General features: G+C 44.4%; 1 protein-coding gene across 6 annotated transcripts; it reads right to left on the bottom strand.

Moving 5' to 3' along the window:
- Window positions 1-3,601: 3,601 nt before the first annotated feature.
- LOC117432742 (E3 ubiquitin-protein ligase TRIM33) lies at window positions 3,602-24,726 on the bottom strand. 6 transcript variants are annotated; one of them, XM_059003540.1, is made up of 20 exons: window positions 23,913-24,726; window positions 17,310-17,428; window positions 17,082-17,229; window positions 15,569-15,701; window positions 13,922-14,038; window positions 13,257-13,371; window positions 12,684-12,830; window positions 12,219-12,336; window positions 11,758-12,092; window positions 11,288-11,503; window positions 10,640-10,840; window positions 10,226-10,358; window positions 9,686-9,749; window positions 8,950-9,109; window positions 8,247-8,608; window positions 7,881-8,004; window positions 7,378-7,452; window positions 6,601-6,753; window positions 4,010-4,060; window positions 3,602-3,914 (listed from the first exon to the last, which is right to left on the bottom strand). In XM_059003540.1, the coding sequence occupies exons 1-20, from the start codon at window positions 24,709-24,711 to the stop codon at window positions 3,705-3,707; spliced, it is 3,780 nt and encodes a 1,259-aa protein (XP_058859523.1). In that variant the 5' UTR covers window positions 24,712-24,726; the 3' UTR covers window positions 3,602-3,704. The 6 variants fall into 6 exon arrangements, with proteins under 6 accessions (XP_058859523.1, XP_058859524.1, XP_058859525.1 ...); XM_059003541.1 differs by having other exon boundaries at window positions 8,950-9,088; XM_059003542.1 differs by having other exon boundaries at window positions 11,330-11,503.

Genomic DNA, 24,726 nt, shown 5'->3' with positions numbered 1-24,726 from the left:
GTAATAGTGCTCTGATTGGTGCTAGAAGCCTTGCTAAACTAAATGAGTTACAACATGCAAAGTGCATGGTTGCCCGCCCACACCCACGCCTCCTCCACTCAGAGCTGTTGCTTGTTGCCGATATCATCTTATCAAGCAATTAATCCTGGGAGGCCTTGTTAAGTGGAGGAGGAGGAGGTAATCAAAGCAGGTTCCTAACAATCCTTTGCACACGGAGGACAGGGACTCCTGCTGATTCTCTGAGTGTTTGCAATTGAGAGCAGGGTAATTGTTCACAGCACACCAGCAAGAGACGGCTGGGACAAACAATTAAATTCATGAAACTTTTCCCCCCCCTTTTCATAATAGATGCATTCTTAAGGAGCATGTGATTTGCTTGACACGTACGCCTTTGATTAGCTTTTCATTATTGCCTTAGTTTTTCACATTATGCTTTAAATCTATCTTTTTTTTGTAATCTCTGTGCTTCAGCTCTTCGTAGTGGGATGCCACTCAAAGACCAAGATAGAAAAACAGATTAACAGATCCAGGCCTAATTCACAAGCATTGTCTAGAATTAATGCAGCATACCAGCTACTGTACAGAAATGGAACCAAATCACCCAGGAATGTATTCTGATTCTACAGCATCGACGTAAAATCATAATCCAAAGCAGGCAATAAAGAAAAATAAATAAATAAACACAACCAGAAGTGTTTAGTCACTATTGTTTGTCGCTTGCAAAATTAGTTTTCACTGCACAACACAATTAACAGAATCAAATGGTGGTTTACAAAATATGTAAAGGCAGTAGCTTCAAAATAAACCATCTCTCTTCAGATGTAACTAAGCATGGCAGCCTTATTAAGTTCGCGGTCATCGTTATGATAGCCAACAAATTTATAACGTAGGGTTTATTTAATCTTGCAACTATGAAGTTACTACCTTAAAAAGGACCCTGGGGTATGAGGCTTAGGCAGTGGCAGCTTTGTAACCAAAAGGGATCAGTTCTACAATATCAGCGACTGCGTGCAAAGAAGCTTTTTGAGTTACGAGATACTGTATTATTAAACGGAATTACAAAAAAAAATTCAGTTATCAATTCATTTGTTGCTTGACCATTTCGTTTTATGGAGAAACAAAGCACATATCTGAAGATGCACACAAACCCTTTGATTCCAGATGTAGTGAGGATTGGCGAAGGCTCCAGAGAAACACATCCTTTCTCTTTCTGTGTGTTGCCTTGCTGCCCAGCGCTGTGCTTTTATTGAATACTATTTTGTTTTTTCCTCCTTGCGCTAGGTGGTTTGACATTTGCACAACAGAAGCTGTCAATACTGACATGAACATCTGTCTTCCCACGAAACAGGGGGGTCCAGTCAATGGGATGAAGAAAGCTATAGACATGGAGGTCTGTGAGAAATACATTAACAGGCTGTGAGGACGCAGCAGTTTAAAACCATAAAAGGTTTCTCAGTGGGGATTATATATATATATATATAAAACTTGGATCACAATTGAGTAAGCTGTGTGGCAGATTCAAACCCCCTCTAACGGGAGCGACTCATCACAGGTGCCCCCCCCCAATGGAAAGGATCAATCATACAAAATTGGGTTTATACAGTATTAACTGCATGTTAATATTACAAAACAGGGCCGCACCATTGCCTTTGGTTCACCTGCACAAGTAGATATGGTAGGACAGACTACAGCTGCTCGCAGTTTCACTGAGAGTCCATCAGAAACACAAGACCTCCACATCCTGATCTAAACCGCTCTGCTGCCCCCTTGTGTTAAAACTGTACACAATTCAGCACCACATCTTAGCAAAAGTCAGCACATGGAACGGGCTCCCGGGGCGATGCAACAACAGGATCGTGCCATCAAACCCAGCACACTGGCACAGGACAGACGGACCAGGGGGTAAAACTAGCTAGCAAATTAGAACACACAGCAGTTGAAGGCAGTAACAAGATCATTGATTGCAGTTTCTCCAGTTTCTTTTTAGGGGAGCTGTCATGCTCTTAAAAGAATATAAACAGTGCAAAGTGGTAATAATGGCACGCTGCTGTTGTAATATGATGAACGGCTTACAATGCCCCATTTATTCCACGTCTTGACGTAGCGGATCATGAAGCATAGAAATCTCAATGCACACTGGGGAAGGCCACTGTGATGCTGATCAAGTTAAATCATGTAAGACAGGTACAGAGCACGCTTCCACCAACACACACACACCACCACATTGCTAAATGAATTATATCCAGAACAGTTTTAAAACAATATCTTTAATAAGAACTAAACCAGTGTCACCATTTGAAGATCTTAAACGCAGTAATCGCTGTGCAGCATGGGCAGCATGCACAACAGTATAAATCGAGGAGGGGGAAGAGTCAGAAAAGGAGAGGTACAGAACAGCCATGCTGTAACAGGACACAATTTCATGGAGATCCTCCAACCCCGGGTCCATCAACTGGAAAATCCAAATAAATAAAAAGATACTCCAAGTCTGCAATTCCTCCAGGTCACCAGGTAAGCCAGGTGATGAACCAAAAGGGAAACAGATAGGTAACGGCTTAGGAAAGGTAGAGAGCTGTACCAATTCTGACAAGGGTGGCTGTACAGTATGGATCGAGATTTTTAAAAGAACCCCCCCACCCCTCGAGAACATCCAAGCAGTTTCACAACGAGCAGCTGCAGTCTCCATGGCCGTTATTACAATTTTAATTTAAAAAAAAAGTTTCTTGTTGAATACAATGAAATAAATAAGGCCGTTTGCAGACTTAATCCATCCACGACTTCAGCTTCACGTTACTGTGTACTCCTGTGCTTTCAATCCTAGTGGATTAAGCTGCCCCAGCCCCACGTAGTACAGCAAACAGGAGTATAGAACTGAAAACAGTCTCCGAATGGATTTCTCTGTTTGGTGGTATTTATACTCCTCAATAGCATTATTTCACCCCTGCTTGAGGTGCAGGGCATCCTGTTCATATGGACAGGAATGAAAGGCTGGGTACGAGTGAGCTGGAGATCCCCACATGGAAGAAGAGAGAAGGTCAGACAGCTGCAGGACAGAATCAGTCTTCCAAAAGGGATGCTGGAAATGCTCAGACACAAAAATAAATTCTCCTTGGGGCAGTCGACACAGACCCACAATCTCTCAGGGTTTGTTTTCCAGGCAGATCCAGTCCACTGTTGTATCTGAGAAGATGCTGCCCAACAAAATATATATATATATATATATATATATATCATCTTTATGAAGCCTTTTTTTTCCTTTCTTTTTTTACAAGTTTTAATTTACACTGTACCATGGGGTTTTCGGAGCCTTCTATAAAGCATAATTCACAACAGATTTACAAACTAATAATGATAAAAAAAAAGAACAAAGTATTAATTTAACAAACTAAAATTAAAAAAAAAACTGGAATACCCCTCCCCTTCTCTCTCCCCCCCCCCCCCCCATCTGTACAACTTTTTTTAATTCTACTAACACTGTCTTTGCTGTCCTTCGGGCATTCAGAGTAAATTCCTATTCTCCGTCAGGACAGATATAGGTAGAGATAGATAGGTAGAGATATATATATATATTATATATATATATATATATATATATATATATATATATATATATATATATATATATATATCTATCTTCCTCTTTCAAAAAGGTCCGCACTTCACTGTGGATCTTCCTTGGCTCCTTGGAAAGTGTCTTTGAAATCTCATTTGATGTGTAGCGGCTTCTCTTCCGATTTTAATCGTTTGCGCCTCGGCTGGACAAAATCGTCGTCGGAATCTTCTGTGACTTCCTCGTCTTCCTCCGGCTCGGTGTCTGGGTGGGGAGGGAAGTTCTGATCCCCATAAATCTCCTTGAGTTTCTCCTCGAAGTACAACGCGACCGCTTTGCCAGCCTGCGCCACCTCAGATTCAGCCTGCAACACACAGAGAGAGAGAGAGAGGAGTGGATCAGCAAGGGACTGCTGCGAGCTGGGAAGAACCCTCCACCAACGTATTAGAATCCGCTTACCTGCAAATTAATCTGGGTTTTCTCATCATAAACTTGGATAATTCGAGACATCTAGGAAAGGGATAGCAGAACAAAAAAAATACAACAAAAAAAACGTTTTATACCACACGCAGTTACACACACACTTGAAACAAAAGCGTGTTGCGTTATTTATTTATCTGCTGATTACTATAGGTCACTTTGGTTTCCAATAGTATTTACAGTCAATAGCACTATGTAACACAATTTTTGTTCCTGGGTAGTAAGTGTTATTTCCTAATTGCTTATGCCTCAAAAGTATAGAAAATGGCTATCATTCCCCACAAACTTTGCTTTTGTGACCAGGAGTGATATTTTGAAATTTACCTATTTCCAATGAGAAAACAGGTGAATTTGTGTCTTTTCGTTCACATAGTCAGAAAAAAACAACATATGAATCCAAATTAACATGTATTTATACTAAAGTAATACAAAAATGACTACAAAAGATTTAGAAGCGAGTAGTTTTTCGAGATTTACGATTATACTGTAAATCACGTTCACGAATCAGCCCCCAAATGTAGTCTCCCATCATGTTCTCGTTATACTGTCCTTCATTGACAGCTCATCCAGGAGCTTCAAAGCCGTGCTGCTCCATAATGGTAACAAGTACCCGTCTCTTCCCCTGGCTCACTCGGTGCACCTCAAAGAGGATTAAAACAGCATCAAGACCTTGCTGGACGCCTTGAAGTATGATGAATACGGCTGGGACCCCCGGAAGGTGCTGATGCCACCACTGCACATCAAATTGGGCCTTATGAAACAAATTGTCAGAACTCTAGATAAGGAGTCGGCAGCCTTCAAGTACCTTCAAGACTTCTTCCCTAAGCTGTCTGAGGCAAAGGTCAAAGCCGATGTCTTCGTCGGACCACAGATAAAGAAGATCCTGGAGTGCAATGAATTCCCTAAGAAGCTCACTAGTAAGGAGAAAGCGGCTTAGAACAGCTTTGTCGCAGTGGTTCGGGGCTTCCTGGGCAATCAGAAGGCCGAAAACTATGTGGAGCTGGTTGAGACTCTGGTGAAGAACTACGGCACAATGGGCTGTAGGATGTCCCTCAAAGTCCATATCCTTGATGCTCATCTTGATAAATTCAAGGAGAACATGGGAGCGTACTCGGAGGAGCAAGGCGAGCACTTCCACCAGGATATACTGGACTTTGAACGCCGCTACCAAGGACAGTATAACGAGAACATGATGGGAGACTACATTTGGTGGCTGATTCGTTAAAGTGATTTACAGTATAATCGTAAATCTCGAAAAACTACTCGCTTCTAAATCTTTTGTAGTCATGTTAATTTGGATTCATATGTTGTTTTTTTCTGACTTTATGTGAACGAAAAGACACAAATTCGCCTGTTTTCTCATTGGAAATAGGTAAATTTTAAAATATCACTGTCCTGGTCACAAAAGCAAAGTTTGTGGGGAATAATAGCCATTTTCTATACTTTTGAGGCATAAGCAATTAGGAAATAACACTTACTACCCAGGAACCAAAAAAAAAAAAAAAATTGTTACACGGTGTAGTTATTCAGTTTAGTGGCCAATTTTAGTGACAGTTAGCCAAACCCTCAACTGGCTGGAGCTGGGAGGGGACAGACAGGATGGGACAGTGTAGCCACCCATCTTTAAAACACTAAGATATCGTCTGTAGTTCAGGTAGCAGCACACTGGGGGTCAGCAGGGATTTTCACCCAAGCCAGAGCAGACCTGAAAAGGTCAACATTTAAATACATGCCATCAAGACCTCGCCCTGTAAAACGGGTTTGAAATACAAGAGCACCTGGCGTGTGGTATAAAAACAATGAGCTAACACTTAGTTCAGGTATCCGTTACAAGAGATTACAAAATAGCGAAAGTGTAGAACAACTGTACTGCAAAAGCAGCCAATTACAATTAGTGAGACAGACAGGCACAGACAGGCAGGCAGACAGACTACATCCGTTACAACCGATTATAAACAATAGCAAATCAAATTAGATAAACAAATTATTTTCTCTACGTCAATAGCATTATTAACATGTTTATAGATTGTGAACAATCACTTATAACGGATGTCTAAACTGAAGTGTCACTAGCAATGCTTGCAGCTAGGGTGGCAGGGTTTGTGAAATGGTACACAGTACAAAATCACAGATGCCCAATAATTCTAGGACTATTGCATATAAATTGTTAAATGGAGATGACATTGTAAAATAGCTGGTTTGATGTGTTCTGGTGTGTTTTGTTGTCTTTACAAATAAAATAACTGATCACGAAACCAAAAAAAAAAGTGAACACCAGGACAGAACTAAAAACCATTCTAAACCTGCGTTAACATGCGACCACTATAATTACATTTCTGTTATTTTCTCATCAACATCTGCTGTCATTTATAATTTGGAAAAAAAGTATATATCTCTGCCATGTAAAACAGCATCTTAAAGCTAAACTAAAGCATGGTTTAACTAATGGTTACAGCAGTGTTTATGTACAAGTGGTTTTCAGTTGACTGAAGCTGCTGCCACACCTGCCCATACCCTAAAGCTATGCTGCTGTCTGAAGTACACAGGCCTCCCCCTTTGAAGTCACTTACTTCATTGTATTTTGCACAGTTCTTGAAGATCAAGCGGACGTCGGCCACAAAGTCCTGCGGAATCTGGTAGTGTTGCGAGTGTTTCATCTGGAGTTTCTTCTTTACCGTGGTCAGTTCCATAGGCTTCTTAATGATCTTGTAGTAATTGGGTATCTGCAGAGAAGAATCGCATGCAGGGATTGAAATTATAAGCTAGCCTTGGAGCCACGAGACTCCCCGTCGCCAAAACAGCTCACAAAAAAATTTCTACAGAAAAAAAGAGATCATAGAAATAGAAAAGCATTTTTTTCAGCATCTATTTCAGAAGAGCCAATACACCAGGGAACACTGGGGCCTCGAGGCATTCTCTCTCTATTTCAAATATATTACTTTTCATTGGTGCAGCTGCACAGCATCCTCTACAAAATAAATAGATTTACACTGGTATCAGAAACAAGGATAAAAAGGATAAATAAATAAAACACAAATCATACGGAGCGTATAGCTAATACAGTTTAAGTTAACAGCCAGGGTCAGTTTCACAAACCATGCCTAGTTAGCACAAGCCAGTTACATTCAAACGTTTAGAAACATTTAGACTGGCGCAGCTGATTTCTGAAAAACCGCTACTGTGCTTTCTCAGAATACTGTTTTTTGTAACGGATTTGTGGTAGCCAGCGGTTTAGTGAAACTGGCCCCAGTACGCTGGGCCTCTGGTTGAGTGGTGTCGAGGGTGGGGGGGAGCCAGGGCATCACAGCCCCTCCCTCCGACCTGAGGGGAAGGATACTTTTACTTACAGAAGCGGAGACTGGCTCGTGGAACTCGACACTCAGCTCGTGACAGAAGATATAGAGGAGGAGACGCTCGCATTTCTGAAACACACGTGCACAAGAATCAGGCGACAGTGTGAAAGGATGAAAGGAAGGCAGTCATAGGCTACCTGCAATACTGCCTTGTGAGCACTTTAATAAATAAGTTACTTCCAGTACAAAAAGGTAGATACGCTTTACAGTGCTCCCTCAATATTTCACCATCCATGAGGACAGTAAATTGCGAAAGCCCCACATTCTCAATATCTCACTTAATATTTTTGTTTTTATGTGTACATCAGAGAAGGACAAGCGCTGTACTGTATTCTAAAAACGCATCCATTTGTTACTTTGTCACCAGATCCTCTAAATCATGTCGCTTGTAAACCCAGTCCCCTCCTGAGGTGCAGTAAGCGACTCTCTTGACCGAACAGCCTTGTACTTGTCTGGGTAAGCAGAGTGCTACTGAGACTGCGCTGCTCGATACCCACCCTCTGGTCTGTAGGGCTGAGCCCGTGCACGGTTTTCCCCTTCTTTCTGTGCTGCAGATTGTCACAATTGTACTCGACCTCGGGTTTGGCCAGGTTTCTGCAGAAGGTACAGATCCACTCTCCGCTGTGAGAAAAGGGTAGAACATCACACAGAATGCATAATTAGAAGAAGTATACAAGAATAAAACAGGTTTGCCTGATTTACTGATAACGGTTACAAACATTTCCAATACGTTAACAAAAAAAAGTTTAAACAGAATACTAAAACATTACCCAACAGCCTTATTTGAGAAGCATGTAAAAACTCTGACAGTGTGACAAGCAGACTGTATACCCCGGGGGAGAAGAGGCTGTCCCTGTGCCTACCTGGGAAAGCTGAGCAGCGTAGGAACGTGGCAGGTGAGGTGAAAGACTTTGGGGCACTTGTCGCAGCAGAGCAGGTCGCCCCCGTTCTGACACACGGCGCACCAGTCCTCGTTGGGGTCGTCGTCCTTGTGCTCGCTGCTGTGTGTGGCGGCCGTGGCGGCGCGGGGAGGGCGGTGCAGGAAGCTGCGCACGGAGCCCTTCCCGTTCGTCACAGTGGTCTCCATCTGCTGTCGGCAGCTCCCCGTCGTCTCCTTGGGCTCCTCCTTGACGTGCTCCTCCAGGGTCCGCAGAGGGGCCGGCTCCTGGGGGGTTGAGGATGGGGCAGCCAGCGGGGGAGTCCGGCTGCTCTCCGGACTGCTCATCTGAAATACACAAACACACATTCACACACACACACACACACACACACACACACACTGTAGAAGGGACAGATCTGAAACATAGTGCGCAGCCTCCAGTGTTACTTAGAATTACACACGGAATACACCTGCACAACTCAACATCTTTCAAGCATTTCATGTGCAGTAGTTAGCTTTTGAAGACGATTGAGACACACAGAGCTGCGTTTTGGATAATCCACCAGGCACGACTGCTGCCGTCTCATCTCCAATAAAGAGATTGAAGGAAAAAAGTACTAGCTGGGATATTTCTGCACATCTCTGGAATGCGTGTAAAGCCAGGATGAAATGGAGGCGATATTTACCATGCAGGCGCTCCTGCGGCCGTCCTCAACCCGCTCTTGCTTGACCACCGCCCCCGAAAAGCCACACTCCTCCTCCGTCCCCGGCTCCTGCTTGACCTTCACCGCGTCCACCCCCGACATGGTCCGCCCCGACGAACAGCTGCAAAGGGATTGAGGGCGACTGTGCCACATTTATTAAGACTACTTCAGGATCACAGCCAAGAAAGGCACACACACGCTACACTTGGAAGAGTCTCCATATCTACTGTATTTAAACTGTTCAGTTTATTCTATAAATGTCTATGTAAAAGGAACAGACTTTGCTCCGTCTCGTCACTGGGACGTTTCTCATTTAAAACCATGACCGTCACACTGGATAGTGCATCTGTAGATATGACATCCTTCCTTGCAACAGTGTAACAATGCACTAGACATCAATACAAACCCTACCAGCAGACTGAAGTACAGCAGGAAATTGAATCCCGTGGTTTTATTTGATAAAGCCATACAGTGAGACCTGAATAGACTTCCTCCTGGGGATTCTCACACTTCATTAGGATATCTAAGCGCATTCCTTCAGGAGGGTATTGGATAATACATATTACGAAATATATTTCACTGGTATTTGCGATGCAAAGACTAAAATCACGGAGCTTGGTCCAATGACCAAACAATGCAATGTGTTTAAAACTAGCCCTGTCATACCACGCCCACAGGTTCAAGTAACGTACAGGTAAGCTAGGCTGGCATCACTCACCTGCCTCTGCTCCCTGTGCTGGAGGTACTGGAGGGCCTCACTGGTGTGTGTGAATTAGAAATCCCTGCAGAAGAGAGCATTGCCAATTCAGTATGAAGAACTGCCTTCTCTTTCAGACCCAATACACCGCTGCAGCAGCCTTGCACAGCAGATGGATTTGTCAGTCATGCCCTATATGAAGTCCGGTGGCTGGGGTGGTTTACCTCACACTGCTGCTCAGTGGCTGTGAGGGCAGGCAGGATCGCTTTCTCAGTACAGCTATCAGGGTCCTCACAGGTCTACAAGCACAAGTTTCTACTAGAATCTTAGGAAATTGCTTAACTCCCAGTTGAGGGAACTGACCACTTGCAAGTCAGTCTGTCAAAGGTTCTGTATACAAGTTGTTTACACAAAGTGCCCAGGTTTCAGTTTGTCATGTTTGGGTCCCCGTCCCCCAGACAGTGCGTGTGTGTGTCTGGCAGACGCACGCTTTGAGATGGTAAACCACTTCAATGAGGTTCTACAGAAGCATGCTTTTCAAGACGGTTCAAAAGGGCTCACCTGCAGACCCTGGAGACAGAGCGGAGGGTCCGGGAGACGGGATCATATTGGTTGGGGGAGCTGGAGGAAGTTGGCTGGCGAAGATGTATCTGCTCAGGAGATTGTCTAGACTACTCGAGCCAGCATCTTCCAGCTGCAGAAAAAACAAAAACATTCATTATTTCATTTCACCTCTTAAACCTGGAGAGGAATGGGCCTCCACAGCTGGGACTGGGCACCCGAACGTGGAACTATTCACACAAAATAAGACCTCGCAGACACAAAGAAACTGCAGGCAAGTCCAGGATTATAAAGGGACAGTATAGCACAGTGTTTGAAGTTCCAGATGAAAAGGAACACGGCAACGTGATCACTAGGCAGTCATAAAGACCCGTCCCCCAGGCAGGAACACCTCGCTGTGTGTGTGCTACTGACCTGTATGGGCGGGATGTCCGGCAGGCAGGGCAGGTTCTCAGGGTTGGTCACAGAGGGGATGAGCTCGATGGTGGACACACAGGGGCTGGTTGGACCGCGGTGGGCGTGGGCCATGCTGGCGGTGGTGGGGCTGGTTGGGTTGGTAGCGCTGTTGTGGAGTGAAGCGACAGGGAATGGGCCGGCATGGCCTGGGTTGGAATGCTGCAGGAAGATAAGGAGAAGCAGATCGTAAGGTTTCTGCAAGGCCAGCAAACCTCGCCCCTGCCCACTGTCCCGTGATAGTTTCCAAGCATCAATTCCCTGTCCATTCTAGATTGGCCGAACTCCCATTCAATGATCCTGTCAGCCTAACTGTAATCAAATCTTGCCACTATAATCAAATCACCCAGTAATGCCGAACAATAAAAAAAGATCATTTGATACAAAAGTTTCAACATTGACAAAATGTGCCTAAATTATAGTTAATACTTTAAACTTGGCAGTCAGACACACATCAGTCACTGCTCCTCGTTGAATCCCTGCACCTCCGACAACACACCTAATTAAATATGTACACTTGAGGATGCTAGGAGTGTTAGACGGTAGCAATCCTTCCTGCCTCCCCAGTATACAGTGATGATTATGGAAAAGAAGGAGGAGTGGAGTTACCCTTCCTAAAGACCCCCCAAGCCCATCGGGGTCAGACGTCACCTGTCTCTGGAGCTGCGGCTGCATCATGGGGTACTGCTGGCCGTTGTGCCGCGGGACGCCTGGCATGCGGTTCTGGTTCTGGCTCTGGGCCAGTCGCATCTGGTGTGCCTGGTAGGCGGCTCCATTAATCCCGGCTCTCTGCATGGCTTGCATGCTGATCAGCCGGGGAGGCTGCTGTAAGAAAAAGTCACACTAAAGTCAAACCACCAGCAGAAAAAAAGGGACCTGGTGTCTTCAGTGATGAATAACTATTTTTTATAAAACGGTATACAGAAAGACCATTTGAACATAAAGGTTGCTTTCAGTCAATTGATCAGTCATGAGAGGTTTCACTGGAGCCAGTTGCAGTGAGTAATACCCCCCCACCCCCTCCATCAAGATTTGCCAAGAGGTAATTAGATGGTGAACAGAGGGGGAAGATGACTCACCTGCTGCTGGACCATCTGTGGCCCCCCCTGCCGTGGGTGTGGAGGCAAGTGCTGCACCATGCGCAGCTGCTGCTGTTGCTGTTGCTGTTGCTGCTGCTGTTGCATTTGTTGCTGCTGCATCTGTTGCTGCTGGAGCTGTAACTGCTGTTGCTGTTGTTGCTGCTTCTGCGCATAGGCAGCCTGCTGCTGCTGCTGCTGCATGTGCTGGAGCCGCAGCTGAGCCAGGTTGATCTGCCCCAGGTGCTTCCCTGCGTGGTTCTGCGCATTAGGAACCTGACCCACTACCACGTTCGGGGCGTGGACGGGAATTGGTTTGGTCTCGATCACCAGGTTACCTGAAAAACAAGACAAAAAGGAGTGAACGCCAGCAATACACATGCGCACTGTTCATTTTAGTGCAGGTCTCCAGAGTTCAGCTGGGCCCCATAGAGTCTCGGCACAGCTCCAGGAAGGAGACCCACCCAGATTGACGACGTTCTTTGCCCAGAAGGTGGGGTCACAGAAGAAGCGAACAGCTCCATTCGCCGAAGGGACGGGGTCACATCGAGCCTTCAGAATGTGCCGCAGTTGGAACGTTATCTGGGGGGCAAAGACATTGTAAATACCCAATCGAAACACACACCCCCAGTCATTGCTGTGAACTCAAAATAAATGTAAAAAAAACCCACAAAATAAATTAAAAAAAAAAAAAACACTCTAGACCGAGCGATCCACAGATGGGGGTCATTGATGTTGATTGGGCTTGGATTAATGTTGATTGCTGCTCACCATACAGGCTCAGCAGAGCAGCAATCAGTCCAAATTCACACAGCGTTCCAAGAATTCTCACGTGGAACACAGTAAACAGCTGTAGCAGCCGCACAGTACGAGGACTGTTGCGTTGCGTCACTTTGTCTCGATAGGGGGTAACCCTTGCCAGTCCTTACCAGTCTCTTGCTGTAGAGAAGGGCAGTGCTGCTCCCGCTGCAGATGGCCCAGTTGGCGAAGCCCAGCACGTGCATGATCTGCTGGGACAGGCTGGTGATGTCACGCTGCTGGTGCATCAGCTTCATATTGCGCTCCTTTGTCACACTCTGGAGGGGGCGATAGAGAGCCATGTTTATGCAGGGTTAATGACCCAAACTGCAACCCTAAAATATGCACATTCCTACAATGGGTTACAATGCACTGGACTTGCCTGACCTCAGCACCACATTCTGGACCCTCAGCTAATGCACTATCCTTGCACTACGAATGTGTCATTTTAGATAGAACTAGTAATCCTAACTTGTTGCATCCTAGTTCATATTGTATTTTAATAGTACTATTGCCATTACTGTAAACTACACTATTTAAATATTCAGCTTGCACTGTAGCCCTGTAACACCTGTGTAAGTCACCTTGGATAAATGAGTCTGCCAAATAAACAAAACAATAAAAACTCATCTCAGACACTGAAAAGACTCCTGTAGTTGAAACATTCGATGATCCTGCAGATTGAGCCCTTGTGTTCAATGTACCTCCAACTGCTGCAATAGTGATTTTCCCTTTTTGTTGATTTCATTGATGAGGGTGAAAACAGCCACTTTGATTTCATGTTCCACTTTCTTATGAGTTTCGTTCACTTCCTTTATCCTAAAAGCATAAAAAAATATTTTAAAAAAAAGACACCTGTTACTGTAGAATCTGGACACACAAAGTCATTTTAAATGTATTTCCAATATTTTCCCCCTTTTTAATTTTACATATTTGTCCTCTCATCAATACGCAGATAAATGGGCATTCAGAACAGAAAATAGGAGGCTTTTTTTTTTTTTTTTTTTTTTTTTTTTACACAGAATTGAGGGTCTAGAACCAACTCCCCAGTAATGCTGTTGAAGCTGACACCCTGGGATCCTTCAAGAAGCTGCTTGATGAGATTCTGGGATCAATAAGCTACTAACAACCAAACGAGCAAGATGGGCCGAATGGCCTCCTCTCGTTTGTAAACTTTCTTATGTTCACACAGAATATAGATCAGAGCATACGCTGGTTGAGAAAGTCTAAGAAAATATACTTTTTCCAGAAAATAAAAAAAATGGTCCAATTCCAAAGCAAGGAGTCAACGAAAGGACCTTGGGGTTCATCGCTACGTTTGTAACATTAAGCAGTGTGGCCTGCAAGTTGAGAGTATGGGTTCTAGTACCTGCTCTGCACCTGAGAGGAAGCAAAGTGAACGTAATTCTTCTTCTCCTGAAGCTTAGCCATGAAGGTCTCGATTATCCCTTTTTGGTTCTGAAAAGCTTCCTCCAAAAACTGGTATCTGCAAGAACAACAAAAAAGAGAGAGACGTGTACATAGGATACTTCCATATAAAATCTGAAAAGTCTCGATAGTTTGGAATGGAGATCCACTGCTTGTGTAATCTCGGTACCAATCTCTGTAGCTGGACGGTAATACGATGGATTAAAATGTCCAGCTAGATGCCCAGTAGATGGCACTAAAGCAATGTTTTGGAGCGATTGGAGATAAGAAGGGAGCTTAAGGGAGGGTTTCCACTGTCAGCACCTGCAAGGCTTGATGGATCGTCTTCATCCTGGGTAAGCTACTTATCAAGAGGGGGGCAACGTTTCAGAAAAATCACACATTTTATCTAACACCGACTTAAGTACTGGTTTGCATCTCAGCTTTTGGTTAATCGTCACATTTTTGTTAAATTTGCAATACCAGGGGTAATGTTGCTCAGCTTGAATGAACCGTATGTTTCATAGAATATTAATAAACACATGCACGCATGCACACGCAGAGAGCACTGCGTTCTCTTTACATCTGCAACAGCTGTACCCTGTGATAACAGCTCGACCTCCCTGCCCAAAAGGATAAGAGCCAATGTCTCAGCCGGCACACTCCCAGGGAACAAGGCCATTAGATAAGATAAAACTGCACTCTGTATCAATCAATCAGTCACTGCAAACACACACACAGCACTGCTGAACTGTACAACTGCTGATAAACCTGCAGAGAAAGACAACTGGAGAAGGTCTTCCTCAGTCACGTGCAGCTGTTCTGTTTAATTTGGTTCAGTTCAACTGGGTTTGTCAAGAAAAAAACACCATCATTTTTTTTGCAAATGTGTTAGGAGCCTGTGTTGTGACATTTTTCCAACCGCAGTGTTTAGCAAGTGGGCAAATATTGACAAATTTGAATTATTTTGCATTAGAAATAAAAGGCAGCACTGATGCAAGTTATCTACTTTTAAAAGTGGGTAATTTGCCTATTCGACCAGCATATTCATGTTCAAATGATGCATAGAAATTTTATATACTTTGTATAATTATGCAAAAAAAGGCACAACCATCCATCCATGCAAAGGATGAGTTTGCAGCAACAGAAAAAAACTGACAAGTTGGCATTCATACAGAACAAGCAGTGGAATTATACTCAAGAGAGAGAGATGGAGAAATGTGCTTCTGATATTTGATAAGAGTCTGATCTGCAGAAATCACAAAATCTAATCCTGCCGAAACGTTTGGATCGGGGATTGAAAAGGGAAAGTGTCTGACACTTGTATGGAACGAGGATAATATGAAGCCAGAAACTACGTATACATTAAATAGCTTACATTTTCACTTAACAGGTTTAAACAAAGTGTTTCCAACCCTAAAGCACACAGGCGCCATCTATCCTTACTGGTTTGGGACTCCAAAGGATCAGGGTGTGCTTTTGACCCCTTAACAGGATTATACAAATCCTGTTTATCTATTCTGGATGGTGCAAACTGATTTCTAGCACAGTCCTTTGCAGAGACGGGATTACGTCTCATTTCTCGGTGGCAGGGTCCTGGGTTTGGTACCTGTGCTCCTTGTGCTCCTGCAGCTGACAGTCTCTGCAGGTCAGCCGGTCACAGGTCTCACAGAACAGCTTCAGAGCTTCCTGCTTGTGGATTGGGCAGAACACAGCCCGCTGTCCTGAGGTTCCCACTGGTTCTGTGAAGAAACAGAACGAAACAAACACATCAATAAGAAAACATACCAAGGTGCCATGACGGTGCCATGCCAAGACAAATGCAGCAATCGTAATGTCAGGGGTAGATGGGTGGTACGTCCGCAAGATATTAAAAGGAAATTATATGTATTTCTCACTGCTTATTAGTGACAGAAACATTACTGGTGCTCTTTCTCCTTGTCATGAAAAACGGCTTCTGTTCTGTAAGCAATACGGTCCAATTGTAGTGAGTGTGACCTACATCACAGGAAGTGATAAGGTCAGAAAGCGAATAGTGATTTTTAAAGCCTCTTAATCTATGAAGTGGAGTGCGGTTTAGAAGCATTTCTGTTGACTCCTTAAGACATGTTCTATGATTACAGGACACTGCATAACCTGCAGGTTTAAATACAGTTCATTCAATTTCAACTATAAAATTCAACTCGATTTAAATCATGCAATTCTGGAAAGCACGTACATTTGGTTAAAATATTTTAGCCGTTTGTTCTACTGCAGACCCATTATTTTAAAACTAAAAATATGTACAGTGCTTAACGACCACGTGTGTCGAGCGGATCCTTTTGCACGCGTGTACAAAATATATCCAAGAATCCACTTGCAACGCGGTTTGAGACAGAGGTGCCGAGTGACAGTATGCAGGTTCAGGAAGGTCTGTTTCTAATCGCTCTGGCACCACACCACACCCCACCCCCTCTCCTTGCTCAACCGGATCCACATTGAAATTGAACGTTTTCATACGGTTCAAGCATTTAAGATAACCTGGGGTGCATTAGCAGGCTGCGTATTTTTTGGTGAGTAATCATGGAGATCAATGGTCCTGAAAACTCCAAGTGTGTCTCCACGGCAACCAGGCAAAGTGTTAACCAGAGAGGAACGGGGGTCAGTAGCTGCATGGCAGCCCGACATACAGCAGGCACACAGTCTTCAGGGGTTTGGCAGCGCTACACTTTGTACAGGTCTCGATTATTGCACTGACCGTAAATGTAGAAGCGGGTATGAGAGAACTCTGTCACTTACACAAGCTATAAAGAAAACTATTGACATTACTTTAATCGCATGCAAATAATACCGTTGCGTCTGTGGGGCATGGTACATTAGCCTGTATAATGACTTTTGCATACAAATTATTTTAAAACTTTAGTAAGGCAAATAATGAAACCCAATCCCAACAACTAAAATAAGAAAGAAAGAAAGAAAGAAAGAAAGAAAAAAAGAAAGAAAGAAAGAAAGGAGTACAAATGTTATTGTTCTTCCTCAGACTAGGCAATATCCCTTGGAGAGCTTTTGATTCTTGAAACATCAGTTACCCTTCCACTGGCTTCTATAGTGTACAGGTACAGCGATTGCTCGGCTGTGCTTACCAGCAGAGACGTCATCTTTCCTCCTGATCACATGGTCCTTGGTGAACTTGACTCTCTGATGGGCCTCGATGCAGGTTTTGCAAAGCCACTCCCCGCACTCCACACAGAAGCCCACGGCGCAAGCATTGTCGTCACAGCTCGTACACACCTGCAGGGACACAGTGCATTGTGAGGAGAGCCGCTACCCAGCGCCTAGGGCTTACCCAGAGCCGTCAGCAGCGCCCTTACCTGTGCCGAATTCTCATCCGAGCGGCTGGAGACCTCCGAGGTATCTTTCACAAAGTAATTATCTACCAGGTCGGTCTGCTTGAACTCCTGCCGGCACACTGGGCAGCGCATCACGTTCACTGCAGAGACAGGGGAGAAGCAAAAGGAGCTTCAGATAAAGACACGAGCTGCACCAGATAAGAGCGCTGCTTTCATGAGAACACAGCAGCAGCAATACAGAAGTGCCGTGTTTCCTGCTGGAGCGGCGATGATCAGTTTACTCTACGCTCAGTAAGAGACACATGTTTATGGCACTTACGTTTTTCACTTTATATATATTATTTTTTATTACGGTCATATAAAAGTGAATTTTTAAACATTCTTATGCAGTTTAGCCAACGCCAATTCTGAGTATCGCTTATGCACAGAAAGCCATTGGAAGCAGACGGATTACACCGGAATAAAAACATTGCTCGATTCGTAAACACAACGCTTTCCTTGTGGAAGGCTTCATTGGTGGAAACACTGTTAACTTACCCCGAGTTTTGGCAGCCCTGAAAACACTCAGATTTGCAAAGCTGCATTTCGACACATTACAGTTCTCACAGGAAGCCAATCCCCCAAGGTAGCACAGCTGCATCGCCTGGTGCTCTTACACAATGAAGTGACAGTTAGCAGTGTGGATGAACAACTGCAGGACAATTATACAATTACCACACCATTTAGCAGTGAATAAAAATGCTTACACTGCCTAATCTTACACAACGTGTGGCAGGAGTCTATACAATCCAGCTCTCTTAGTACAGGCTTTTACTGAAGAGCTGCCATGCGGGACAAAAGAGGGATGACAAAACTAAATATACAAGAATGAAAAAATAAATAGATCTTTATGTTTTGCGGTAATGGTTATATTTTGTACTTGAAAGGGAACCATGTCATAGACCATGAATAGAACCTGGAAATCAGAAGTGAACGCAGCCTGCTGTTGGATTGCAGCACAGACAGCACTGCAGGCTCATTGTTGTTCATGAACAGCAAAATAAATACTTCTTTGTGTTCCTGTATTAACTTGATCACTGAGCATGTAGCTGCACAAAGGCAACCAGCTGCGTCCTGAATGAACCGGTTCCAGCTGGTCTGAGCTGCTTCAAGCCAGACCTTTTCATGCAACCACAAGCACAGTGCAGTGTTATTACAGAACACTGGCTGCAGCTGGAGGAAGTGCAGTGCCATTGGAGCCCCGAGCCAGGCTCAGACACAGCAATCCACACTGGAGCTTATGTGATCACATTACTGTGCGTACAAAAGGGTGAACTGTGTCATTTTCAAGGCTGATTTAACATGCTCAATGCAAAGTCTTCATGAAATCCTGAATCTTAACTTGAAACGCTGCATTTCTGACAAACCTGAACCAGAGTTTGTACGCTAAACATATAACTGGATCTTTAAAAAAATGGTAGTAATTCAGATGTATTTCTACAGATATAAATATGCTCAAGAGACTCGCATGCACCATGGTTTATTTGAGATCTACCACTTAGTTGCAAAGGAGAGCTTACTGAAATTATAACTAAATTGAACATTGTGTTGCTTTGTCATGTCCAAACCAAACATCAGTAAGATGCATTAACTAGTAAAAGATCTGGAAGCCTAGTATTGTATGCTTGCTAATCTCTCCACAGTAGGACTTGCAATCACTCGCTCTGCCAAGCTTAATTCTGATATTCCTCATGCATGCTGGACCTTGGACTGGACAGCTCAAGAGCCCTCCCACTTCAGGGAAAGACTGGTAAAGCACAGCACTGCTTGCATAATGAATACCAGAAATACTGCAGTCAAGGCCACCAGCATAGCGAGTTTATAAAACCAGTCAAAAACCACAAATCAAACTTGACCTCGAGGATCATAGAATACAGTTGTGTACCAACGGCAGTACGAAGCCAATCTCTCAAAGCTTCAGGTCTTCATATAGAAGCCAGATTGCAGATTGTTTCCATGACACTAGAAACACAAAGTCTGCGTGTAAAAGGGTTTAACACAGCAGTTAGAACCGCGAAGCGGGACTGACAGGTCTCACACCCCCTAATTAATCAGTGCATGAAACTGCACGCTGTATTCAGGCCCTGATTAAACCCCACCAGGGATGATAAAGGATGCATTCAGATTCCATGCAAGTCGTTTCATATCGTTAATGAAATGAGGAGACGCAGGGGTCTGCACTGGTTACCTGCAGCCCAGTTATTAAGGACAGTGTACATGACGCTGTTTACTGTACATCAAGTGCAGGTGTCCCTGTATAAGATAATCACCTATACTTGACACAGAGGCTGCATCATCATGATTTACTGTTATTACAGATCTGCGAGGCAGCTGTGTGATTTTTTTTCTGCATGTGTCTCCACGAGCAGCAATCAGCCTGAAGTAAAAACAATGATCCGATGCCATTCTGCTCGCAGGTAATGCTTTCGAGTTTAATATAAACTGCAAAGTCTTGATTTCAGATAATCGTTGTAGGAGCAGTTTGCTTCCACGCTGTCTGGAGCTGATACTTTCATATAACCACCCCGCGGTCTCCCGTCCCTGTTTGTTTCCAAACAAAACGCACGGAGCGCACTTTTAAACCCGAGTCAATTCACAGTAGCAGACAGTCTGCAACTTCCAGCCACAGTACGCGTGAATAGATATGGTAGAATGAGCCCCTCAGCACTCTTCCTGCGGCTGTGACCTACAGGAATCACAGCTCATACAGTAGAACTCATCCAGGAAGAGTTAGTCAGACTGAATCATCACACACTCATACCTGTGCTGGATCACCACTGGAATTTACAAAGAGCTCTGACTCTTAGTCACGTCAACTGTGTGATGACAGATAAACGGTGATTCACAGCCAGCGATGTCACAGCTAAAAGTACGTGCCCTCCCACTAAAACCCAACAGTATTATCTACCATGATTCACTGGGAAAAGCACTGTAGTCATAACCTTGTTTTGTTAACAGCAAGAAAATTGATATACTGCGCTTTTGCGTACGTCTACAGTACCAAGTGTTGTTATGACAAAGAAGCCAGTTCAAATAAGAAAGTGGATTTCTTATGTGACTCTCGCTATATAAAAAAGACCGGAGTTACTCAGATTCTTGGGCAAAATTTGCGTGCCCTCCTCTGACTCACTGGCCATTCAAAACCTGCAGAATCCATGAGAATCACAGCAACACGGCAGTTCTGATTATTTTCAACTAAGAGGAAGTGGTAAATAATTCATTTTGAAATCAATTTGCTTACCCTGGAGGGAACGTCGTTTAGCAGACGACAGTAGCCCGTGTGTCAATCCTAAATTATTTTGTATCATGTGTAGGTCATACTGCCTTTATCAACCATACAGATAGAAATCTAGATTAAACTCCAACAATCAGAGACACTGACTAGTCTCCTGACAAAAGGTTTCTTTGCTCAAGGTAATTCAGGAATTAACTGAAAACAGCAGCTAGCCGGATAAGCCCTAGCACCTTCACTTCAAAGGAAGTGTGAACGTGGACACGGGCTAGCCAATCAGAAGGAAGGGGCAGGGAAACCGTATATCAGATACCACGCAATCACAATCTGATTCATGCAGACGGACAGCATGCACAGCGGTCCAGGTCTGGGGAGACCCCGGCCCTCCATGATCTCCCGATTCACAATGCCAGCAGAAACCCCATTGTGAATCCCCTTCGAGGGGTTTTCACAGGAGTCCAGTTTCAGATACAGAAAATTCACTGCAGACTGCCCCCTTCAAATTTCCAGGGTCAGGTTTCATTTCACAGTAGAGAAGAATATCTGTTTGTACTTTTAACAAAGAAAAATCTGGCAGTCTCATTATGCACTGACTCTAACCAATGAGCAATGAAGCAGTTCACAGTTCAAAACCACTACCGTCACAGTCCTAGAGGTCAACCACAATATGGGCACTCTACCAAATTTCACAGTACGAAAGAATCCTAACTAAGGTAAGGGGCAATGGATATGTAAACTGGCCCAACAACATACAATGGTCCATTGAAACACACTGACTCAGCATAGTAAACAGTTATACCAATCCTGAGCTGTTTGACACCACACAAATCCAGCACTACTCAATTAAAAACAGTTTTGGTTTGGCAACACTCCAAGCATCTTAGATTATATTATATTATTATATATTATAAACATACACACAACAGAGTGCGCGTGTGTGTGCGTGCGTGCCGAGTGTGTGCTGTGTGCGTTTATTCCTACTACTCAGTCTCCTCCTGGAATACAAACATTTCTGATAAAACAACCAACAAAGGAAGATAAACTATGGCAAGACACAGACAACAAGGAATTCAAGATGTCCAGTGAAACTGAGGTTGGGACATCGCCTGTCACTTTCTTGTAATCTGGATAAGACCGATCTGGATTTTGTAATCCTATATTTTGTGATCGAGATTTGCTTTTATTTGGATCGTTATGATCCGTTTTTGTTCAGAAAAATGCCACTGCTGGATTACATTTATCCAGATTAGAAACAATCACGCTGACCAAGTACGTTTTTTGAAGTAGGTGTTAATAGTTTATAGCCCGTTTCTTAAATAGGCCATTAATTATGACACAGCCCAGTGCTGGGCAATGCTGGTCCTGGAGGGCTGGTGTCCCTCCTGGTGTTTGTTACAAATGTACCTTAAATTACTTAATTGGCCCAATTAAATGCTTATTAGAAGCTTAATTGGTCCAATTAATTAATTCAGGGTACAGCTGGAACAAAAGCCAGGAGGGACAGCAGCCCTCCAGGACCAGCATTGCCCTCCCTGATATAACCCAACTTAATGAAATAAGACCAGTGATGATTAGGAGCATTAATACACAGGTTTATTTATTTATGATGTTTTATATAAAAAAACAAACAAAATGACAATTCACTTTTAACCTGGCTAATGACACCTTATGCCAATCCCACTCCAGCAATGCAGGAACATTAACAATACCCCTGCTAACACGACACACACACAATTACCTGCGCGTGGAGCCGCTGCGAGCGTGCAGCATCATTCTACCCTGCATTGTTTTGCACAATAGCTCCAATCGCAATGTACCAGCCACTGAAGGGGAGGATTTGAGCGCCGCCCTGCTGGAGCCTCGGACAGCACCCCATGATGCACCTTTAGAACCACAACAGGATGGACCTGCTGGACGGGCAGCGAGGGATGCCACTGTAAAGAACGACTTCTAGAAGGACACTGCATCGATGTTTCACATTAAAAGATGTGTCATTTTCCCCACCTCTCTTTCTACACAGCACAATAAAATTAAAAAAAACATGTTGGACAGCATGCAAATAAACAGAAAACAAAAGCTGTTCTTGATAAAAGGAAAGCAGCACAGACACAGAACTTAAATATGTGAAACGTGTATCAGAATACCCCATTTTAACACAGTGCGTGTTTCCTATCGGAATTCAAAACTAAATATCTATGATCCACGATGGTTTCAAAGTGAAACGCATCTTCGCAGTAGATGATCCTGTGTATACTGGATAAACGTAACCCTGACCACCTCTTTAAATTCTGAAAACCCCAACTGCAACATTACAAGAACAGCCCCCATGATCAATTAGAAAAGGGCTTTTTAGATCTTCCCCTTCAGGATAACTGGATCAGGGTCAATGCAAATGCTGGTGGGCTCTGAATGTTCTTAGCCATGGGTTAGGATCACCTCAGCTGCACAGCTTTGTTAGCTAACCATTGTACCTATGGCAACTACAAAAGGGATGCGATTCTTAGTAAATGAGTTAGTTAATAAACCCTAGTTTTAGTTCTCAGCCATGGAGAATCTGGTGCAACAGAACCAGCTTGGTTTAATGGGTGCAGGTGATTAACATGAATGTGTTTGGTGCAGTTTCATTTCAATGCTCCTGTCCTGAACAGTATCAACCGTTAATTCCAATTGCTTTTTTAAAATCGATTCCAAATTCCAATTCCAGACACAAGGCTTTATTGAGCAAACGTACATAAAACACACAACCTGTCAACAAGACCTGCAACATTTACAAAACAAAAACGTAGCAACTCAATCCAACGAACCGCCAGGAGACATCTTACAGCTTTCTGGTCGGGAATGGAATTGGAATGGATTAAAAAGGGAAATCAGGAATTGGAAAAAATATATAATATATATATATTTTTGTCTTCATATTTGGTATATAAAATAATAATTCTAAATGCGTCATTGATTTGATATTGCGAGACACTTCATAGCAGCATGTTAAGATTGAGCAGCCAGGCATGACAGCGTGTTCAAGCTCATGAAGCTACCCGACCCTCCACACACAGGTATCAGACACGCAGTGACTGGCGCTCCGGATCTCCAGCTCTGAAGCATGCGTTGACATTTCATAGATACAGCAACAGATTCGTGTGTTCATTCCTGCATAAAACAAGAGATTTGGCTGCACTAACATTATTCTTTTTCAGTTATGCTGGGATCATGTAAACAATCCACAATGTATTTAACCATACCCCCCCTCCCCCGTTCACTGCGTGCTCGCGTCCCCCTTCCTCAAAACACTGTCTCCGCTGACCGTACCGGCGGACTCGGGTTTTTTTTTATTTATTTTTTTGGTATATGCTTACCGATCTGAATCTCCTGTCCGTGCGGGCCCGGTAGCTGCAAGCTGAGCTGTCGTTCGGGTTGCGGGATGCAGCGCAGACAGAACGAATGCAGGCACGGCAGCAGTTTGGGCTCGCAGTCCCGATTCTGCAAGCTCTGTCTGCACACCGTGCAAGTATCCAGCAGGTTGATCGGGAGAGCCGGGGCCGGAGGAGCCGCCGGAGCTGTGGGGACGGGAGAGGGAGACTCCGCGGTGCTGGGGGCCGGAGTACTCGCTGGAGTAGTCGCAGGAGGAGCAGGGGCCGGAGCTGGCACCACCTCAATACACACCACGTCAGTGTCCTGGGCAGACACCTCCTCGGTCTCCCGGGCAGACACCTCCTCGGGCTCGCCTGAGCCCGGGGGTTCTCCGTTCTCCGGGCTGCCATTACCGCTGGCGGTGTCCTCCCCTCCTCCTCCTCCTCCACTCGGAGCCTGGTCGTTATTCTCCGGGCTTTGGGCCTCCGCTCCGTTCGCTGAAAGCTCACTAGTCACCGGGCTCTCGTGTTCTTTCTCGGCCGGGGTAGGGGTATCCTCTTCAGCCAGAGCTGGTTTGTTATTTTCGGGGCTCTCGCCGTCCCCTCCGCCTTTGTTTTCCGCCATCTTCCTTCCTCTTTGAACCGTTTGACGCTCCACGCACCCACAAAACTCCGCAGGCCGACGCGTTGACGTCACGTGATGATCCTCACGCGCCAAGCCGTGGCTGGAGCTTGTTTTGCTGCTGCGCGCCGCTAGAGGCGTGGGTTTGCAAGGGCGCTGTAGCTCTCTGAGGGTCTTCAGCATGCCCAGGACACGAAA

This window comes from Acipenser ruthenus, chromosome 29, assembly GCF_902713425.1.
Source record: "Acipenser ruthenus chromosome 29, fAciRut3.2 maternal haplotype, whole genome shotgun sequence".
In the NCBI taxonomy this organism is placed as follows: domain Eukaryota; kingdom Metazoa; phylum Chordata; class Actinopteri; order Acipenseriformes; family Acipenseridae; genus Acipenser; species Acipenser ruthenus.
Note: the sequence above shows the minus strand (reverse complement) of the source record. Positions and strands in the feature narration are given on the sequence as shown.